Source organism: Quercus suber, unplaced genomic scaffold (genome assembly GCF_002906115.3).
Source record: "Quercus suber isolate HL8 unplaced genomic scaffold, Cork oak 2.0 scaffold_51, whole genome shotgun sequence".
Classification (NCBI taxonomy): domain Eukaryota; kingdom Viridiplantae; phylum Streptophyta; class Magnoliopsida; order Fagales; family Fagaceae; genus Quercus; species Quercus suber.
In genome coordinates, this window is record NW_027069516.1 from 1,344,174 (window position 1) to 1,365,818 (window position 21,645).

Sequence of the window (21,645 nt, forward strand, 5' to 3'; positions counted from 1 at the left end):
AGAGAAACTTGATAATAAGATAAAAACCGCTTTGTTTTAAACTAAAACATTTTTTCTTCTTAAATAACACAGTCTGGATAAAGTTTCTTCTAAATTAGTTTAGAAAAAAAAATTTAACTCATTACATGACGATTTATAAAATTATCCATGTATATTATTTAAACTAATTACATTACAAGATTCATTATATAAGATATATGATTAAAAGCATATTTAGATGATTTTTTTAAAATTTATTTTTTTTGTGAAATACTGGGATGATTTTATTAATAGTTAACTGGGGTTATTGGAATTTCCTCCTAAAACCACTAACCAGTTTAACCTTTCCCCCCACAGCTTAAGCATTTTAGGCCGCGGGAACTCTCTCTCTCTCTCTCTCTCTCATCACAAGCACTGCCGGAACCATATAGGCAGTCACTGAAACTTGAGTTTGTGTTAAAATGTCTTTCTTTACCATGTCAATTCTACAGAATAGTTTGCTTCCTTCTAAGTCCATCCCTGACATTTCATTCTCTCGTAGTCATAAGCTCAACATCTTCCACCACCACACACCCACTTCCAAACTTCAACCTCCAACGGCCACGACCGACTTAAACCAAAGATACCCACAAGCCCATCTTACTTCAATCGCCAACAGAACCACCAACCATGTTAATTCAAGCTCAGAAATCAATGGCACTGACATTGCTCACTGTCTTTCTCTACTGAACACTGACTGCTTGTCTGATATAAGACAAGTCCATGCTCAAGCTTTGAAGCTGAACGCTTTTGAATCAAATAGTTTGATTGGAAACAAGCTAACCATTTTGTACTCAAAGAATAAGGAGTCTCTAAAAATTGCACTCAAGGTGTTTGATGATATTCCTGAAAGAACAGTATCTGCTTATGCAGCCTTGATAAGGGCGTTTTGTCGGTTGGAGCAATGGGAAGAACTTTTTTCAGTGTTTGGATCGATGATTGATGAGGGTATGCTCCCTAATAAATACTTGGTGCCCACAATTCTTAAAGCGTGTTCCGCAATGGAAATGTTTAGGAGTGGTAAAATGATTCATGGTTATGTGATTAGGAAGGAATTGGAGTCGGATGTTTATGTCGGAAATGCACTTATTGATTTGTATGCAAATTGTGCTGATTTGAGGCTATCAAGAAATGTATTTGATTCGATGAAGGAACGAGATGTAGTTTCATGGACTGCCCTTATTTCGGCTTGCATGGATGAAGGCTATTTGGATGAGGCAATGGAGATTTTTCATTCCATGCAGTTAAATGGAGTGAATCCTGATTTGATTTCTTGGAATGCACTTGTATACGGCTTGGCAAGGAATGGACAGATTGCTTTGGGCCTTTTAACTTTGGAAGAGATGCAAGAAAAAGGGCTCAAGCCGAGGGTTAATTCTTGGAATGGAATCATCTCTGGGTGCGTTCAAAATGGATATTTTAAAGATGCTTTGGATGCATTCAGTAATATGTTATGTTTTCCTGAGGATCCAAATTCTGTTACAATTGCGAGTATCCTACCAGCCTGTGCAGGCTTAAAGGATCTGAATTTAGGCAGGGCTGTTCATGGATATGCTCTGAAATGGGAGCTTTGTAGAAATGTTCATGTGGAAGGATCGTTAATTGATATGTATGCCAAATGTGGTAGGATTGATTATGCAGAAAAAGTTTTTGTCAAGGTGGAGAACAAGAACACTGCTATGTGGAATGAGATGATTGCAGCTTGTGTGAATGAGAGAAAAATGAAGGAGGCGTTAGAGCTTCTTAGATTGATGAAAAAGGATGGCTTAAGACCTGATGTGATAACTTACAACACACTACTTGCTGGGAATGCAAGAAATGGGCAAATGAAAGAGACATATGATATGCTGTATGAGATGATCCGGATGGGCTTGAAGCCCGATATAGTATCTTTTAATGTTTTGATTTCTGGTTTTCAACAATCTGGACTTAGTTATGAAGCTCTGAAATTGTTCCAGATCATGCAATCCAATGGTTGCTTTCTTAATCAGGTGCTCGTGGCAACTAGTCCAAATGCTGTCACAACCACTGGTGCTCTTGCAGCTTGTGCTGATCTAAATTTATTGAAACAAGGGAAGGAAATCCATGGATATGCATTGAGGAATGGGTTTGAGTCTAATATCTATGTTTCAAGTGCCTTGATTGACATGTACATGAAATGCCATAATATGGATTTGGCAACTCAAGTATTCAGGAGATTAGAGAACAGAAACACAATTTGTTTGAATATTTTGATTGCTGGCCACGTCAGTAATGCACAGCTAGAAGAGGCTCTTCAACTTTTCAATGAGATGCTGCTAGAAGGCCTCAAACCTAGCTCAATTACATTTTTTATTCTTCTACCTGCCTGTGGTGATATGGGAGCTCTTAGAGTTGGGAGAGAACTACATGGCTACATCATAAAGAATCAGTTTGTTGATGATTCGAACAGTTCTCTTGCAAGTGCTTTAATTGGCATGTACGCCAAGTGCAGTAGCATTGTGGAGGCCAAATCAGTGTTTGACTCTGGAGTTGTAGAAGATGGTGCTCTATGGAACTCTATGATCTCTGCTTATTTGATTCATGGAATGGACAAGGATGCCATTGCCTTATTTAAACAAATGGAGTTAATGGGAATTGCACCTGACCATACCTTTTCTGCACTTCCTTCAGCTTGCGCTCATGATGGTCTAGCAGAAGAGGCACGGAAATAATTAGTTTTGATGGAGAATAGGTTTGGGATCACTGCTGATTTAAAACATTTCACATGCATTGCTGGTATTTTGGGTGGTGCTGGTTGAATTCATCATACAATTGCCATATGTGCCTGATTGTTGTATCAGCGGACTACACTTAAAAGAGCTGAATTAGCCCCCTAATAACAGAGAATGTTTATGGTCGCATGCCCCTACAGACCATGTCTCTTCAGGGATGCAGGAATCGGCTCCTACAGTGATGAGCTTTGTTAGGACCCCTGCCTAACTTTATAAATGTAGATGCCCTAGATAATGTATACTTAAAATAACTACTAGGCAGCGAAAGGGAGAGTGACAGACGTTTTTCCTTTGACCCAGTTTTGAGAATGAAAATGGTCCGAGCCATTCTCTTGCTTGCACACTGAGACGGTGGCCATGTTTTGGCACTAACTCTTCTACCGTTCACCATCCTATTGCCTAAACAAAAAGAATGGTTTTAACTCACATGTTCATCTTCTCTTTCTTCCCCACCTTGCCCCAAAAGATTTCCTTTACTACTCCAAGTGGATGAGCACCTTAAAATTGAAGCCACGGGAACATTTTGTCCATTTGATAGGTCAACACTAAAATGAAGAGAGCACATTCAAAGTCCATATGATACTAAGGTTGAGAGAAGTATGGAATGTTTTAGCAAAGCTGGCAGCACAAACAAAATGGGAAAGGGTGAATTAAAATTTTCCTATAAAGAATAATAGGTCAACACATGAATGTTCTCGAAGATACAAATTGAGTCATTAGCGCCTTCTGAAAACAAATGTAAAGTACCTGGATGTGGCAAATCAAAACTAACTTGTAAAGCCTGGATGCCAAGGACTACATTTGTGTTGGCATAAGAATAGTATAATATAACAATGTTCAAAAAAGCTTCACAAGCCGATGGAAAGATCAGGCTGGCTTATAAAAAAAGTGGCTATAGTGGTACAATTTGATCTTGTCTAAAAAACTATCGTTCATCTATCCCTGCAGCTGTTGCAGGGTGCTCGGTGGATTTCTCAGTGGCCACAGGGGCTTTCTTTCTACCAGGCCCTGCAGAAACTTTAACCATAGCTGGTCTTAAAAGCCGATCCCCAAGCAGAAACCCACGACGGAATTCTTGAATCACAACCCCTTCCTTGAACTCTTGGGACTCCTCACGTGCAATGGCTTCATGCAGCTATAACCAAAAAAGAAAGAAAGGGAAGCCAATAGATAAAATTAGATAGCATGTTTAGGTGATTTGTCAAGTTGCATATCAATTCAAATAGTAACGACTGCTCCAAATTACAAGCATTAATTACTGCGTCAGTCATCCTTTGAAAACAGTCTTATTTTGGGTTTATGATTTGGGAAACTACCAGGTTAAGAGTAGTATAATCACCTTACAACAACGAAATTAAAGCAATAAGAAGCAAAATTGATTTTTCAATATATGAGAATGATATGATTAAGAGGACAACCTACTTTTGTTCTTATTTTTCCCCCCTAAAGTAAAAAGGTGTCTGAGTCAATGCCAAACTCTATTCGACACTTACTGATTATTTTATATATATTTGACAAAGGGAATGCACTGGGAATTACTTATCAAAAAATAAAGGAAAAAAAAAAAATTGCACATGGAATTCAATCAAGCCATGTGATCCGAAGAATGCTAAGTTTTGGCCCTACAGGGAGGGAGAATGAGAGATCACAGACTAATGGTAACTCACCCTATTCAAGTAAGCGGAGGTCCTAGCTTTGTAGGAGAGGAATTTGGTAGTGGGAAGGCTACCCCTCATTTTGTAAGCTGCTCTTGCAGTTTGATGAGAATAGCTACACTATGAATTCAATCAAACTACAGGACCCTAACAAGCCAATCAAAATTAAATAAATCCCTAAGGAATTGACCATGAGAAAATTCCATGTTGGATTCTCAGTGTGTACTCTATATCTAGCTTAGAATAAAGTTAAGAACCAGCAACTCCAGAGCATAATCTCTTTTAGCCAAGCCAGGGTACTTATGCCTGCTTAATGGAGTTGCATGATTCTATTCACAGTTGAACAATTTTGTAATCTTTTATTCTTTTATCCCTGTATCCTTTCTTGTCTTAATGAAATTGTATTATTATTCAGCCAAAAAAATAAAAAAAAACTAACAAAAAAAAAAATTAGCAAACAGACATGTTGAACCTTGTTTCTGTATCTTGTCACTCAAGCCCTCAACCTCGTGGTTTGAATTTGTCATCCCTAATTCCCAACACATCTGGTGCAAGAACTTTCAACCCCTCTCATGACATTAACAATAAAATCCTACAAGTTTGGCACTCACTAAAAAAAAAAAAATCGCACATCTCAGATTTCTGTAAGGAGTGAATGTCAAAATCCATGACACTTAGGAAAGTTCACAAGAATGAACAAGCAAGCAAAAAGACAACATAAATACTTAACAGAGAACATGAAACTGATTTAAGTAGCAAAAGCGTTCACTTACAGAGGGATCAAATGGCTTTCCTACTGTGGCTACAACAGCCACACGTAAGTTTCTCATTATCTCCACAAATTGCTTGTATATACCCTGATAACTTGCATCAATCTTTTGTTCCTTTTCTGTTTCTAGTTTAAGCTGCTGCTTGGCTCTCTCAAAATTGTCCACCATGGGCAAGAGACTCTCAATAATTTCTCCTTGGGCATCAGACCTTATGGTAAGTCTCTCCTTCTCCGATCTTTTCCTAAAATTTTCAAAATCTGCTTGTAGGCGGATATATTTCTCCTTCCCAGAAGTAATTTCTGTTGATAAAGTTAATACATTCTGGACCAATTCATTTTTCTCATTTTCTATTACGTGTATCCTAGCCTCAATATCAGATATAGTCTTTTCATCTCCAGCAAGAATGGCTTCCTTGTAAACTTTTATGAGGGTCGTTAAACTGGATAAATGTTGTTGATCTGCTCCACTTTCTGATGTTTGTACATCATTCTCACCTGCCTCCTCTAAATCATTTGTCTGGGTAAGGAAAAGATAAAATGTTTACAAATTATATCAGTAAAATAACTAAAACACGATAATGATTTGAATTCATGTATGCTGATTAATGAAAATAAGAGACTTCCAACAGATATTTGCACTCTTACTGTCCTATTTAGTGTCAAAAAGGAGAGAGATAAGGCATGGATGACAAATTAAAAAAAAAAACACACACACACACACACAGATTTAAATAATAGAAAAAGTTAAAATTCAAAATGTTGAATATTCAATATTGAAAAATTAGGACTTTTGTATTAACACAGAATCCAAGATATAAGCTCTTGGGTGATAGGTGGGTAATGTGAATGTATAAATCAAATATGCAATTGGGAATACAATTAACGAGATGCTTGATATGATGACTGAAGCATACCAACAGCATGTACTGGATTCCTGGCATTGTTAAATTTTGAAATTTTACATGTACCCAATCCTTTCTCTAGCAAAGGAAATTTTGTTTGCTCTCTGTCATTAGTACATTTTTGCTATTAAAATAGCAAGATAATATATGTGTGCATGTGGGTGTAATTGCACCCTCAAACACATTTCCAATCAGAATGCTCACATTTCCTCAAACAATAGCTTGAGATCCCCCCCCCCCCCCTTCCCTCTCTCAAAAGCCCTTCTTTAGATTAGATTCATAAATAAAAAACCCTCAACGTCAAACTAGGTGAGAGTTCAAATAGAGTTCGCACATTCAACTCTAGTAGGACCTATACACATCCATTGAGTCATTACAAAAGATCACTGATACCCATTTGACATTTTATATCTGAATCACAAAGACACTTCCAATGAAAGCTAATATTATTCAGACTATTTTTCAATAAGGAACCATAAAGGGTTTTTGTTTTTCAGCAACACACGCATCCAGGGAGTCTTAAATCCATGACCTCACTTCCATCCCATAATTATAAGAGGAGAAAGTGCCATTTGTGCTAGAGCTCATTACCAATAAGGAGTTACGCAGCATAATAAAACGCATCTAAAGAAAAGAGAGAAACACTTGATTGGGCGATGAAGAACCCTCGTCCTCAAACACAAGTCTGTCTAAAGACTTAACTCTCATTCAATTATCAATAAAAATACTTTACAAATAACCAACTACTAACACTAATCTGTAGCAACATAGTCTCCTAGCATTTGATTGGTTAAATGAGTAACTAAAACATGCTTTGCGCAGTCCAAACATGGATTAAATCCTATAATTTGAAAAGTAAGTAATAATAATTCTGAATCAGAAAAATAAACAATGTTAAGATTTATAATAATAAATAATATGTAGAAGTAAGAGTGAGAAGCGTAGTACGGTGGGGACTTCGGAATCTTGGGCAGCGAGATGAGATTTGAAGGAGCGGCTGCTGCATTTGTTGGTGACTGGAGATGAGTTGGTGAGAGTAAAACCTAGAATCGGTCGATGAAAAAAGGCTAGGGTTTTGGATTTGGGGAGTTTGGTGAAGACGAAGAAACAGAAAGACGAGGATGAGGAGGAGCAAAGAGAGAGTGACAGTGATAGTGATTAGAGAGAGAGACTGCCATAATTACTCTGTCTCTGTGTTTGCCTTTGCTTTTTGATTATTTCTCAGAAAAATGAAATGAGCTTTGGGTTTGGGGTTGGGGTTGGTGAACTACAAACAATACACTCGTCATGCTCGTTTGGTTTCCGGTGTTAAATAAATACAGCTCCACCGTCTTTTCTTCTTTTTTTTCTTTTTTTTTTTGATAAGCTTCCAGTGTCTTCTTTTATGTCCGTTTTCTCCCCCGTTTTTACTTTACGAAAACGAAAATGAAACCAATTACTACTTTCTAATGATTTCTATACCTCCAAAGAATTCCATCAAAGGCAAAAAATAAAATCGAAAGAATTTCATGGTGACTCCATAATTATGAATATAATAATATCTTAAAATATTTGTACCAATAATCTTTATTGCCCATATCATTTTATTGGTTATCAACAACCCTCTTATTCAGCAAAAAAAAAAAAAAAAAAACCCTCTTATAATTTTTATTATTATTATTATTATTATTATAATTTTTTGTTTAGATCATGTTCAACCTAGATTTACTTTTTATAATTATGTTGTCATTTATTTACACTTATTAGGGAGTGTTCACCTCAAATAAAATAATGTGTTTGCAAATAAACAAATAAGTACAAGATTTGATTTGTAGGTTTCAGTTAGATCAATTGGTAAAGTCTCTGATGGTTGAATAAGAGATCTGGAGTTCAATCCTCGCCTACACAAAAAACTTACTGGTGTCTTGCTCTGATAATAAAAGAGCTATTATTAGGAGTTGACGTCATATGTTGTAGCTCCCTAAAAAAAAGTATGAGATTTGATTTGAGTATTTATAATATTATCTGTATATGTTTTTTTTTTTTTTTTTTGATACCATTGAAACATAAAACAAAGTTACATAAGAGTATTGTTTACATCAGAAAGCATAGGTGCCCAAAACTGATGGATTGGCATATTAGTAGCCTGATTAGCTAAATACAAAACATGACTAATAACTATGTTTGGATTAGGTTGTATGCCCTCATGAACCACCTTGTTCCTGTGATTCCACAAAGTTCACAAAGTAGTGAAGATACTTTGCAAGTATTGCATTGAAACCTCATCCAACCTCTTATGTTTGTTAAGTAAGTTCCTAATCCAATTCTGAACAGATATGTTCCTTAGTTCTGAGGTTTGAATAGCCAATGTGGTACCATGCCACATAGCTTTAGTAAAGGAACAATACAAGAAAAGATGTGATGTGCATTCCTCATTAGAAATTGCATAAAGAGCAGGTACTAGTGTTTTTAATGCCTCTCTCTGTAAAGGTCTGGAAAGTGGGGAGATTGTTATGCATAAGCTTCCAAATAAAATTCCCAATCTTCAAAGGGAGTTTCACCTTCCAAATGAGATACCAAATATTTGCTGGGATGGAGGTAGAATTATGGTGGTTTGAAACAGATAGATGGGTATCATCCTGAAGCAACTTATAGGCATTTCTTACCTTAAAAACCCCTGACTTTGAATACTTCCAAAACAATTTATCCAAAACTGATCCAGTTCTTGAGATGGGATTGCTCATGATATCCTCACTGATTGGGTAAGGGTATATGCTCCTAACTAGATCAGGTTTCCAAGTGCCATTGCTGTGGTTAATAAGGTCAACCACAGTTTTAGTTGAGAGATTAGAATTATCAAGGTTTTGAGAAGGACAAGTATACCAAGCCTGATGAGTTAGGGGAATATCAAAACCTTTACCAATCCACCACCTACCCTCTTTGAGCTTGGCGTTTTTATAATTAACAATGCCTCTCCAAATCCATGAATGATGAGGTTTAAGGGTGCACTCATGGATTGAACACCTAGGAAAATACTTAGCTTTAATAGCTCTTGCCATTAAAGAATTGGGATTATGACTTATCCTCCAAAATTGTTTGGCCACCATAGCCTAGTTTATCTAGCTAAACTTCTTAAGCCCCAGACCCCCCATACTCTTAGCCTAGTAGATGTAGTTTTCTCACTCCAAGTTCATGACCCCACCAAAAGGCCCTAGAGATGGAATCAAGCTTGTTGCAAATAGTCTCAGGCACCCTAAAACAAGAGAAAACATAAAGGGGCATTGACTGTAGGACAGAAGAAATGAAGGTGGTTTTGCTAGCTTGGGACAACAATTTGGCTTTCCACCCTTGCAGTTTAGAATGAAATCTATCTACTAAAAATTGGAAGTCAACTATCCTCTTACCTCTAAACATGAAATTCATGCCTAAGTATTTGCTAGGGGCCTGCACTAAATTCACCTGTAAAGATGCTGCTAAGGCTTCCTGGTCCTTTCAAGAGATGTTTGGGGAACAAAAAATGTCAGACTTGGCAAGGTTAACACATTGATGTGATATAGAACAATACCACCTTAAGATATGCTGAATGTTTGCCAGAGATTTGTTGTCTCTTCTGAAAAATAGCAGTGAATCATTAGCAAACAACAAATGAGTAAAAGAAACCCCATTTCTACCCAGCCTCACCCTCTGAATTTCCCTATTATTCTCAGCTTTAATTAAAGCAAGAGACAAAATATTTGCACACATAAGGAAAAGATAATGGGATAAAGGGCCTCCTTGTCTTAATCCTTTAGCAGGTTTAAATGATTGGGTGATGCTGCCATTCACTAGTAGAGTATAATGAACAGTGGAGACACATTCTAGAATCCAATTTACCTAACTAGGGGTAAACTTCATGGACAACAGGACAGCTTTTAGGAAAACCCAATTAACCCTATCGTAGGCTTTGCTCATATCAATTTTTAAAACACCAAAACCGTGCTTCCTACCCTTTTTCCTCCCCAACATATCAAGAATTTCATGAGCCAACAAGATATTATCAATAATGGATCTGCCTCTAATAAAAGCATTTTGGAAAGGGGTGATAAGTTCATCCATGAAAGGTTTCAGTCTATTCACAAGCAACTTGGAAATTATTTTATAAACTACATTGCAAAGACTTATAGGTCTAAAATGGGTGACCTCCTTAGGAAAACTTATCTTAGGAATTAAAGTAATAAAAGTATGGTTGAGAGTTTTGGAAAGATAACCTGAATGGGAAAAGGCATGGATAGTGATGATGCTCGGAAAATCAATAGACTAGATGTTTCAGACTTGAATGATTTGGAGGGCCTGAAAAAGGAAAACAAAGAATCAAAGGAGACCAGGGTTAATTGGCCACAGACCTTTCGATGATAAAGTTAGTTTCTTTCTTTGAAATTTGTAATTCCAAATTTCTGGAACTCGTGTAAAAGGGGAAAAAACTTACTTTTTTTGTCGGGGATAAATGCTTATATAATGCTATGGAAGCGGTTAGTTGTCTCGTAACTTCCCCCACATTTGTGGGTCGAAAGATTCAGAGCTAACCCCTATAACTGCCATGGAAGTTTATTTTCTGGTCTTATTTTCCATAACCGTCATTAGGGGCATTTTGTAGTGATGAACCTCAATTTTTACTTATGTTCCGCAATAAGAACCTGAAGATTGTCCAAAGCATATATAGAGAGAGACATGCTTTGGGACATATAGAGGTCGTCCAAGTAACTTTTTGGATGGACAACCTTATCTGGACGAGCACTTTACATGAGGTCGTTTTTCCATTCTCGTCTTGGATGACCATCATGGACGAATTTGGAGTTAATTTTATAGTACACCATCAATTGTCCCCTTGTCCATGGGTCGTCTAGAGAAATGTGTATCCTATCGTACGTATTTGTATTTAAGTCAGCAATTAGGTGTGCCACGTGTCATGATCCTATTGGTGACTGGTCACATCGATTCATTTTTTCGAGGCGCATGCCACGTGGCAGCTTTTGGTTGGTTGTGTCGTTTCCGATGCTAAAGTCCGCTGCCTATAAATAGTGGAATTCTTCCGTTACCTTTTACATTTCTGAAATTTTCTTTCCTAACACTTCTTGTCTAGAGCTTTGTCTAGAGGTTTCTCTGTATCCATAGTCCTCTTCCATCTAGAGCCAAGTATTCTTTCCTTTCTCGTCTTTGGGTTTTCTGTAAGTTTTCCTCAGAATGTCTGAAAATGTCATTTCTTCATCTAGCAATAGTATAGATAAGGCTATAGACAAGTATCACAACACCACTAGTTACAGTGGTTCTAGTAGTAGCACCGGTAGTAGTAGTAATAGGGGGAATACCACGGACGAGGGGTACACTTCTAGCGTCCTTGGAGTCCCTGTAGAGGTTTTACAAGAACAACTTAGGAAGAGGGCAACCTATAGGTCTCAGGCTGGCACCTCGATGAGTGTCCCTCCGTCTAGCCCTTTGGACGAGGAGGAAACAATTTACAGTTGTGCAGTAGGCGTCAACTCTAAAACCAATGAACAAATACTCAATAACCTTAGGACGTGGTACCAAATTCCAGACGAGCTTAATCCTAAGTTAGCCATCTGTGGAGAATGGTGCTGTAACCCCCGTTTTGGGATAGGCTTTTATGAATCTTATTTTTTAGGTGGGTTTAGATTACCTTTAAACGCTTTTGCTAGAGAATTACTTATTAGGTTAGGTTTAGCAATGTGTCAATTTAATCCTAATACATGGAGATTAGTTATCTTTATGCAAATTTCGTGGAGGGAAGAATTTGGAAGGGACCGTCCTCTTACTGTGGACGAGTTCCTCTTCTGCTATAAACTCTCAGAAAGTAGCCTATCCCTAGGCTTTTATCAATTTACAGCTAGGGGTACAAACTGTAGGCTAATAAAGTCCTTAGCCTCGTCTGACAGAAACTGGAAGACGGAGTTTTTCTTCGTCTCCGGTTTCTAGGCTGGGAACACTGTGGATGTTGGCAGGGACACTTTTGCCCCTTATGCTGGGGACTTAGGGAATCTTTGTCCTGAAGGTATGCCCTTCCCCTTTTTCTCTTTCTCTTTTTATTATTATTATTATTATTATTATAATATATGTCTAACCTTTGTCTATTTATTGTTTTACAGCTGTAGGACATCCTTCTTTGAGCAAGTTCCACTGTGACCGCATCCATAGGGCTCGTCTACACGTTGATAGGAATTTCCATTCCTTGGTCACCCTTAGGCGTCTTACCAAGTGGGGACTTGGTCCTGAACCATCCGACGAAGCTATCGCACACGAGGTTACAGTTCGTAGACATAAGTTTAAACTTCACAAAAATTTATATATGTTATAATTTTTTGGTTTAATTTTAATTTTCATTTAATCATCTTTTAGGGATGACAACTATGAAAGAAAACAAGGAAAATGAAGCTATGGACGAGGGGAGCCGTCTTGAGACCCAGTCCCAAGCTTGTCCTTCCGCTAGGGACAAAAGGAAGTCTTTGACCAAAAACCTTGACTTGGGAAATATTCCCAATCTTCGAGGGAAAAAGGCTAAGCACTGTTCATCCAAGGCAGGAGTCGTCCAGCCTAATCCTTCCACGTCTCAACTGTCCATCCAAATTTTTGACATGGACTTGTCTACCCCAGTTAAGGTCACCCTGTCCAAAACTCCTTCGTCTAAGACTACTAAACCTGCCTCGTCCCAGCCTTCTCAAAGGATCCCCATGAATCTCATTGAAAATGAAGACTTAGCCTGGGAATGTTTTGAGAAGGCTGTGTCTAACGAGGACATAGTTGTATGCTATGACATGTCCTTGAAGGACTTTCAACATTTCGGTGTTCATGATCTTTTTAAGGTATGTAATTTCATTTTTGCTTCGCCTTTGTTACAGTATACTTTTTTCATCGAACCATCATTTTTGTCATTTGCCTTTTTATAGGGAATGTCAAAATTTATTGCAGTGTCCAGGCAGGCCACAGAATTGGACAAGACGAGAATCTTGCTGGAGATGAGTGTCCAAGAGGTGAGGGACGAATGCAAGAGGTGGGCTGAGGTGGCAGCCAAGGCCAAGGAAGAAGCTAAGGACTTGCAGAACCATGTTGAGGAGCTAAAGACTAACATCGTAGAGAAGGTACTCGTCTTGATCACCTCTAAAAGAGGAACGACGAGTTGAGTACCCTTCTTGAAAAAGCAAAGGGAGATGTGGTTGTAGAGTTCAAGGCGTCCAAGCAATTCACTGACTTGCTGGACCACAACTACACAACTGGGTTTGAAGATTTCAAAATGGACGCTGTAGAAAACTTCCCTAAATTTGACTTTAGCTCCATCAAACTCAACCTTGGTGCTGCTACAAGTTCTCTCCTTCAGACGAGCTCAGAAAATGTCAACATTGAAGACGATGCCACCACCAAGCCAAACCAAGACGACCCTAATACTGATGCCCCCCAGTGAAGACGAAGCTTTTATAAGTTCATCTTTCTTTGTATTTTATTTGGTTCGTTTTTTTGAACCATTGAATGTAACTCAAGTACATTTATTTAGTCCATGGTTTTAGAACGAGCTTACAAACAATTTGCTTTTACTTGGGTTTTTGAAAGTAGGTCGTCCACCCTTTGACGAATGAATGAATGTTTATTTCCTTCATTTTTTTTCTTTTACTTATTAAACATGTTGCATGGACAAATGTTTTTTTTTTTTTTGGTATCCCAGGTACTGATCTTAATCTTGGCTCATCCAAAATAAGAGTATACACGTTCAATATTTTTCACCACTAAGTTTTTACAAGTATAACTCGTTTTTGTGAATGGTAATGGTTTTCTCAGCTTTACTCATCCTTAGACCTGGTAGCTGATTTTGTATTGTCCATAAAGTTTAACGCCCAACTCTTACTCGTCCAAATACTGGATTGTTTTACCTGGTGTTCTTATCCAATGGATTATTAATATGCGCATTTCCTCGTCCATGAGTTGGACTAACATGTTTAAGGCTAAAGCTCGTCCATTGTTTCGACGAATATGCTTTGAGCTTTTTCCTTTGCCTTATCTTTAAGAAAAGATTGTAGACGTTACATCTCTGCGTCCAGAGAATTTACTCTTCTTGGGCCTGGGCCTTCTTGTGGATTATTTTAAATAATAAAAACAATATGAAAGCTATAAATTCAAACAACATTATGTACATAACATAAATATTGTTCATAGATGAGGCATATGCCCAAAAGCTAATGCCTTAGAACTTTGGTAAATACAAACAAATACACCCATAACTTCATCCATACATCACACAGTTTAGGGACTAATATAGTTTTAAGGGGTAAGCACAATATATCACACTATTTATATCATACTAACAATGCGTAGATAAAACAAACTCCAGGCTCATCCATGGTAATGCTCATCCAGGCTGATGTCTTATTGATAATACCTCCTCAGGTGTTCAACATTTCAAGAATGCTCCAACTTCTTCCCGTCTAGAGCCTCCAAGTAGTAGGATCCTTGCCTTTTGCAATTGATAACCTTGTAGGGTCCTTCCCAATTAGGTCCCAATTTCCCATGAGCTGGATTCCTGGTTGCCAAAAAAACCCTTTTTAAGGTGAAGTCCCCTACGTTGAAACGTCTGGGTTTTACTATTGCATCATATTGTCTGGCCATGAGGTTCTTATACCTTGCTGTCCTTTGCTTTGCATTCATCCTCACCTCGTCTATTAGATCAAGGTTAAGGCGAAGTTGCTCCTCATTATCCTTGACTCGGTACTTCATTACTCTGTAATTGGCCATATGTACTTCTGCAAGTATCATTGCTTCACTTCCATAGGCTAACTTGAAAAGAGTTTCCCCTGTAGCGGTCTTCATCGTCATCCTTTAGGCCTACAAGACACCTGATAACTCATCTGGCCATACTCCCTTTGCCTTTTCAAGCCGAGTCTTGATGATCTTCAACAATGATCGGTTTGCCACTTCTGCTTGACTGTTTGCTTGAGGGTGGGCTGGTGAGAAATAATGATTTTGAATTCCAAAATGTTCGCAGAAATCCCTGAAAAGTGAATTGTTGAATTGTCGTTCATTGTCTGATATCAATACCCTAGGCACCCCAAACCTGCACACAATATTCTTCCAGACGAAGTTCTTGACATTTTGTTGCGTGATCGTTGCTAAGGGTTCCGCTTCCACCCACTTGGTGAAATAGTCTATCACTACCACCAAAAATTTCATTTGTCTAGTTCCAAGTGAAAAGGGACTCAAGATATCTAATCCCCATTGTGCAAAGGGCCATGGGGCCATCATTGGGTTGAGATACTCTGACGGTTGTCTAGGGACATTACTAAATCATTGACATTGATCACAGACCTTGACATATGCCTTGGCATCAGCTTGGATTGTTGGCCAGTAGTATCCTGCATGAACGACCTTATGGACAAGTGATCTGGCTCCTGAATGGTTGCCACATACTCCTTGATGAATCTCTCTCAATACATAATTTGCCTCGTCTGGGGCTAAACACCTTAAATAAGGCTAGGAAAAGCCCCTTTTGTATAGTATCTCGTCCATAAGGATGCACTTGGCTGACCTGACCCCAATCTTTCTGGCCTCATCCTTCTCTTCTAGAAGTCTTCCATCCTTCAGGTATGTTAATATTGGAGTCATCCAATTTTTTTTGCTTCCTATCTGTTGTACTTTTGGAAAATCTATGCTTGGCATATATTTAATTTCATCAAACTCGTCCATTGCTTCGTTCGCTGAGGCTTCCTTTGCCAAGGTATCTGCTTCCACGTTCGCTGAGGCTTGGAATTTGAAAGAAATCAGCTTCCTTAAATTTCTTCACAAGTCGTACCACCTTATTAAGGTATTTCTTCATTCGCTCTTCCTTAGCTTCATATGTCCCATTTACTTGGCCTATGACCAATTAAGAATCTCCTATGATAAGTATTGATTCTGCTTTCACAGACTTGACCAACTCCAACCCTTTAAGAAATGCTTCATACTCAACTTCATTATTAGTTGTTTAATATTGTAGATGAACCTTGTGCTTCAATTTATCTCCTTCTGGAGATTGTAAAACAACTCCAATTCCTTCTGTGTGTTATGTAGACAATCCATCTACATGGACAAGCCACCTCTTACTACCTTCCATCTTATCTAAGTCATTATGACCAGGACTGAATTCTGCAATGAAATCTTCTAGGGCTTGGGCCTTTATTGCATTTCTTGGTTGGTACCTGATGTCAAATTCACTGAGCTCAACAACCCGTTAGATCAATCATCTTGCGGCTTCCAATTTGATCATTGCCTTATTGAGCGAATGGTTCGTCCTGACATTGATGACATGAGCCTGGAAGTAATGTCTAAACTTCCTGGAGGCTGTTATTAATGCAAAAGCCAACTTCTCTATCGGCGAACACCATCCTTCTGCTTCCCTAAGCACCCAACTTGTATAATACACAAACTTCTGCACTTTTACTTCTTCTCTGATCAATACTGAACTCACAGCATGTGCAGTCATTACCAAGTATGAATACAATTCCTCTTCTAACACAAACAGACTTAGCAAGGGGGCCGTAGTGAGGTACGTCTTCAGATCTTGGAAAGCTTTCTGACACTCGTCTGTCCATTCGAACGCCATTTTAAGAACCTTGAAAAAGGGCAAACATTTACCAGTAGCGTTAGAGACAAATCTGTTAAGGGTCCAGTAAGAGACTGGACTTCTCTGATGCTTCACGGAGGCTTCATATCTAGTATTGCTTGGATCTTGTCAGGATTTGCCTCAATCCCCTTATGCGAAACCATAAATCCAAGGAATTTTCCTGATGCAACTCTGAAAGAGCATTTGCTGGGGTTCAACTTCATGTTGTACTACCTAATGTGTCAAAGGTCTCTTGCAAGTCGTCCAAGTACTTACCCTTGTCCAAACTTTTCACTAGCATATCATCTACATAAACTTCTACATTTTGTCCAATCTGGAGACGAAACATATGATTGACCAACCTTTGATATGTTGCCCCTGCATTCTTCAAACTGAAGGGCATCATTTTGTAACAAAACAAGCCTTGACTGGTGATAAAAGATGTCTTTTCTTGGTCTGCCTCGTCCATCTTTATTTGATTGTATCCAAAGAAAGCATCCATAAAACTTAGCAATTTATAACCTTCAGTTGAATCCACTAATTGATCAATACGCGATAATGGATAGCTATCTTTAGGGCAGGTCTTGCTTAGATCAATGAAGTCTACGCATATCCTCCATTTGCCATTAGCCTTTTTGACCATTACTATATTGGCCAACCAGTCTGGATAATAAACTTCTCAAATAAACTTAACCGCGGTCAACTTCCGAACCTCTTCTTTAATGGCATTGTCTCTCTCAAGAGCAAAACTCTTTTTTTCTGTCGTACAGGCTTAGAGGAAGGATATTCATTTAGACGGTGGGTAATGACACTAGAGTTTATACCCGACATATCCTCATGACTCCAAACAAACACATCAACATTTTTCTTTAAGAACTGGACAAGATTCTGCTTTGTCTTCTTTTCCAAATCTGCTCCAATGCCACAACCTTCCTTTCCTCAATGTTCATTGTCTGAATCTGTTCGTCCATAGCCAACATGGCCAAGTAGCATTCTCTTATTGCTAGCTGATCTCTCTGCACTTGTCCTACCCCATGCTCCATAGGGAATTTGACTGACAGGTGATAAGTAGATATGACTGCCTTCCAACTATTTAAAGTTAGTCTTTCAATTATGGCATTATAGGAGGGCGAACAATCTGCCACAAGGAAATTCACGTACTTTCATTCCTCCGAACCCCACCAAAGGTGAATTCACTGGACGAAGTTGATCTCGTCCAAGCCTCATTTATTGAAATGTAAGGTAATACAAGATGTCCGCTAAACTTCCATTGTCTACCAATACCCTCCTAGTGGTATAGTCTGCGATAAGCAAAGTGATGACAATGGCGTCGTCATGAGGGTGGTGAACTCTTTCAGCATCCTCGTCTGTGAATGTGATGGCTTATTCGTCTGTCGTCCTCATCCTTGGTGATCGTCCAGAGAGTTGAACGTTTTGCACTACCTTCAGGTATGTCTTTCTGGACTTTGAAGATCGCTCTATTGAGGTTTCTTCTATGATAACTCTTATTTCTCCGAGCGGGGGTCGTGATGACTCTTCTACTTTTCCCTTTAACTTCTCGTTCTTATGATCTCGTCCAAGGAAATTTCTCAATTTTCCTTGCCTGATGAGATTTTCAATCTGATGCTTCAAGTCAAAACACTCATCTGCGTCATGCCCATGGTCTCTACGGAAGCGGCGATACTTATTCCTATTGCACTTGTTGGGATCTCCCTTCATTTTCTTTAGCCACTTCAAGGAAGGATTGTCCTTGATTTGCATGAGAACTTGTTCAAGTGGCATATTTGAGGATGTGTATTGTTGATTTCGTCCTGAAGAGCTTGACTTCTTGTTGTCTCGGTCCTTCTTCTCTTCCATTCGTCCCTTCTTTAGATAAAGGCCTTACTCGGAATGGCGCATGGGGTTTGCTTCCATTCTCTCAGCTTTCTTCCTCTTCTTGGCTATAATTGCATCTTCTGCATTCATGAAATTTTGGGCCGAATGGACGAGTTCAGCCATGGTTTGAGGCTTTTTCTCGTAAAGCTTGTAAATGAATAAGTCAGAGTTAACTCCATTATGGAAGGCTGCCAATAGCAACTTATCGTCCATCTCGTCCACTGTCAGAGCTTCTCTGTTGAAATGAGTAATGAAGGACTGTAAACTTTCGTTCTCTCCTTGTTCAATATTTAACAAACTAGATGAGGAGCGCTTGTGCCTTTGTCCTCCGATGAAGTTATTAACAAACAACTTACTCAACTTTTCGAACTCACTCACTGTATTCAGAGGTATCTTGCTGAACCACACTCGCGTTGGTCCTTTAAGGGTGGTAGGGAAAGTTCTACACATAATCTCATCAAGGACCCCTTGGAGATGCATTGTAGTCTTGAAAGTAGCAATATGATTAAAAGGGTCACGTGTTCCATCATATGAATCCAAGGAATGCATCTTGAACTTCGGATTTGCCCTTCTCATATTTTCCCTCATCCCATCCATGACCTTCCTCATTAGATCCATCTCTTTCTCCAAGTATGGCACCCTTCGCGAAGTGGTGCCTTTTGACTGGCTCTCAGACTCAGTATTTCCTTCTCCATCTCCTTAACTCTGGGCTTGTCCTTCAACATGCCCTTCATGACGTTGCCTCCTTAGATTAATCTCTCTAGTCAATTCTTGGTTCTGGTAAGTTAACTCTGCCACGGCGGCTGCCATGGACTGTATATGTTGGATGGAAGACAGTTGTGTGACTGGCGCTGATTGGCGATCTCGGTGGGGATTGCTAGAAGCATCCCTACTCTCCTGATGAACCAGGCTGGTAGCCCTCGATCTGGTCCAAACCATTTAGTCTTTTGTCGTAGAAAGACAAATCATAAGATAATCGGACTTCCCACAGATGGCGCCAACTGATGCTGCTTAGAAAATCAGTAGACTGGATGTTTCAAACTTGAATGATTTGGAGGGCCTAAAAAAGGAAAACAAAGAATCAAAGGAGACCGGGGTTGACCGGCCACAGGCCCTCCGATGATAAAGTTAGTTTCTCTCTTTGAAATTTGTAATTTTAAATTTCTAGGACTCATGTAAAAGGGAAAAAAACTTACTTTCTTTGTCGAGGATAAGTGCTTATATAATGCTATGGAAGCGGTTATTTGTCTCGTAACTTCCCCCACATTTGTGGGGATCGAAAGATTCGATGCTAACCCCTATAACTGCCATGGAAGTTATATTTTCTAGTCTTATTTTCCATAACTATCATTGGGAGCGCTTTGTAGTGATGAACCTTGATTTTTATTCATGTTCCGCAATAAGAACCTGGAGGTTGTCTAAAGCATATATAGAGAGAGACATGCTTTGGGACGTATGGAGGTCGTTCAAGTAACTTTATGGATGGACGACCTTATCTAGACGAGCACTTTACATGAGGTCCTTTTTCCATTCTCGTCTTGGACGACCATCATGGATGAATTTGGAGTTAATTTTATAGTACACCATCAAACAGTATTAAGGATGTCATTCTTTACAATACGCCAATTCTCTTGAAAGAAAAAGGCAGGTAGGCCATCTGGACCAGGCACCTTCTGAGGACCCAATTGAAACGAAGTATTTTCAATCTCTTCATTTGTGATTGATCTATTGAGAATAGCAACTTGCTGAGAAGTTAATTGAGGGATAGGTAAGCTGCTCAAACTTTCTAAAATGCTATTAAGACCAATAGTGTTAGACTCCTGATAGAAGCTTTTAAAATGATTTACTAAAATGTTCTCAATATCCACCAAATCCTCAGAATAAGTCCCATCATTCCTTTTAAGCTGGATAATTCTACTCCTTGCTCCTCTGCTTCACCAACGTTTGGAAGTACCTGGTATTTCTGTCCCCCATTATAGTCCAGTCAAATCCAGCTTTTTGTGCCCAAAGCATTTATTCTCTGTTCAACAAAATTTCCAGCTCCTCCCTAATTGCCCTTTCCTTTCTAACATCATCTATTGAAGATATGGAATTTCGAGCGTCTTGTAATTGAACCATCTTTTGCTGAATATCCCTCTCTACTCTTCCAAAAACCTCCTTATTCCATTGGAAAAAATCCTTCCTAACTCTATTCAACTTATTCTGAAGTTGGTAAGCTTTGATGCCATAGGAAAAACTACTCCATGCCTTTTGGATCACCTCCTTCCATGTAGGGTGAGAAGCCCACATGCGTTCAAAACGAAAGGGCCTTCTTTGGAAAGGGAACTGAGTTTCAAAATCCAGAACTATTGGTCCATGATCTGATCTTATGATAGGCATATTTCTTAAAGCATAATTCAAATAGGCATTTACCCAATCCACACTTGCAAAAGCCCTGTCAAGTTTTTCCATCACAAAATTTCCTTCTTCTCTATTATTCATCCAGGTAAATTTCTGACCCTTTGCAACCAATTCACATAATTCTAAATCATCAATTAATTGCTGTAAAAGAGAAGCACCAGAAATTTTACCTTGATTGAAGGATAGCTTATCATCCATCGTGAAAATTTGATTGAAATCCCCAATTAACAACCACTTAGAGTGTGCCCTGCCATTTAGATGTCGAAGAGTATTCCATACTTCCTCCCTTTTGGATTATTCAGGGTGCCCATATACAAAAGTTATTGAACAGGGATTGCCTTTGTTATCCAACAAGTCAGTATGAACAACATTTTTGGATGCATACACAATGCAAAGATCCTGCCTAGACATCCAAGCCAATAAAAGTCCACCACTTAATCCTTCTCTTAGCAATTCTCAACCTTCCTTAAAACCACACTTATCCCAGACTACTTTACCTCTGTCTTCAACTAATCGAGTCTTCATCAAAAATTTGTTTTTTATGATATACATGTATAGATTTGAGATTGGATTGTCTATGCTTGTAAATAATTCTATCAAATATCAAATTATTATGTGTAATTTATTAATCATTTATATTAGTCTATTTTTTTTACTAAAAATTATATAAAAGACCCTA

At 38.6% G+C, this 21,645-nt stretch overlaps 3 protein-coding genes across 3 annotated transcripts; 1 reads left to right on the forward strand and 2 right to left on the reverse strand.

The window, feature by feature from the left end:
- Positions 1 to 261: 261 nt before the first annotated feature.
- LOC112025088 (pentatricopeptide repeat-containing protein At5g55740, chloroplastic) lies at positions 262 to 3,315 on the forward strand. The gene has a single exon (XM_024057754.2). It carries the CDS (start codon positions 441 to 443, stop codon positions 2,709 to 2,711), a length of 2,271 nt encoding a protein of 756 aa, XP_023913522.2. The 5' UTR covers positions 262 to 440; the 3' UTR covers positions 2,712 to 3,315.
- Positions 3,316 to 3,407: 92 nt separating this feature from the next.
- Positions 3,408 to 9,135, reverse strand: LOC136066909 (uncharacterized). Its single transcript, XM_065771963.1, has 5 exons — positions 8,654 to 9,135; positions 8,175 to 8,298; positions 7,046 to 7,255; positions 5,200 to 5,712; positions 3,408 to 3,906 (listed from the first exon to the last, which is right to left on the reverse strand). Exons 1-5 carry the CDS (start codon positions 9,133 to 9,135, stop codon positions 3,697 to 3,699), a joined length of 1,539 nt encoding a protein of 512 aa, XP_065628035.1. The 3' UTR covers positions 3,408 to 3,696.
- An 11,444-nt stretch (positions 9,136 to 20,579) lies between these two features.
- Positions 20,580 to 21,164, reverse strand: LOC112023233 (uncharacterized). The gene has a single exon (XM_024055853.1). It carries the CDS (start codon positions 21,162 to 21,164, stop codon positions 20,580 to 20,582), a length of 585 nt encoding a protein of 194 aa, XP_023911621.1.
- Positions 21,165 to 21,645: the final 481 nt, after the last annotated feature.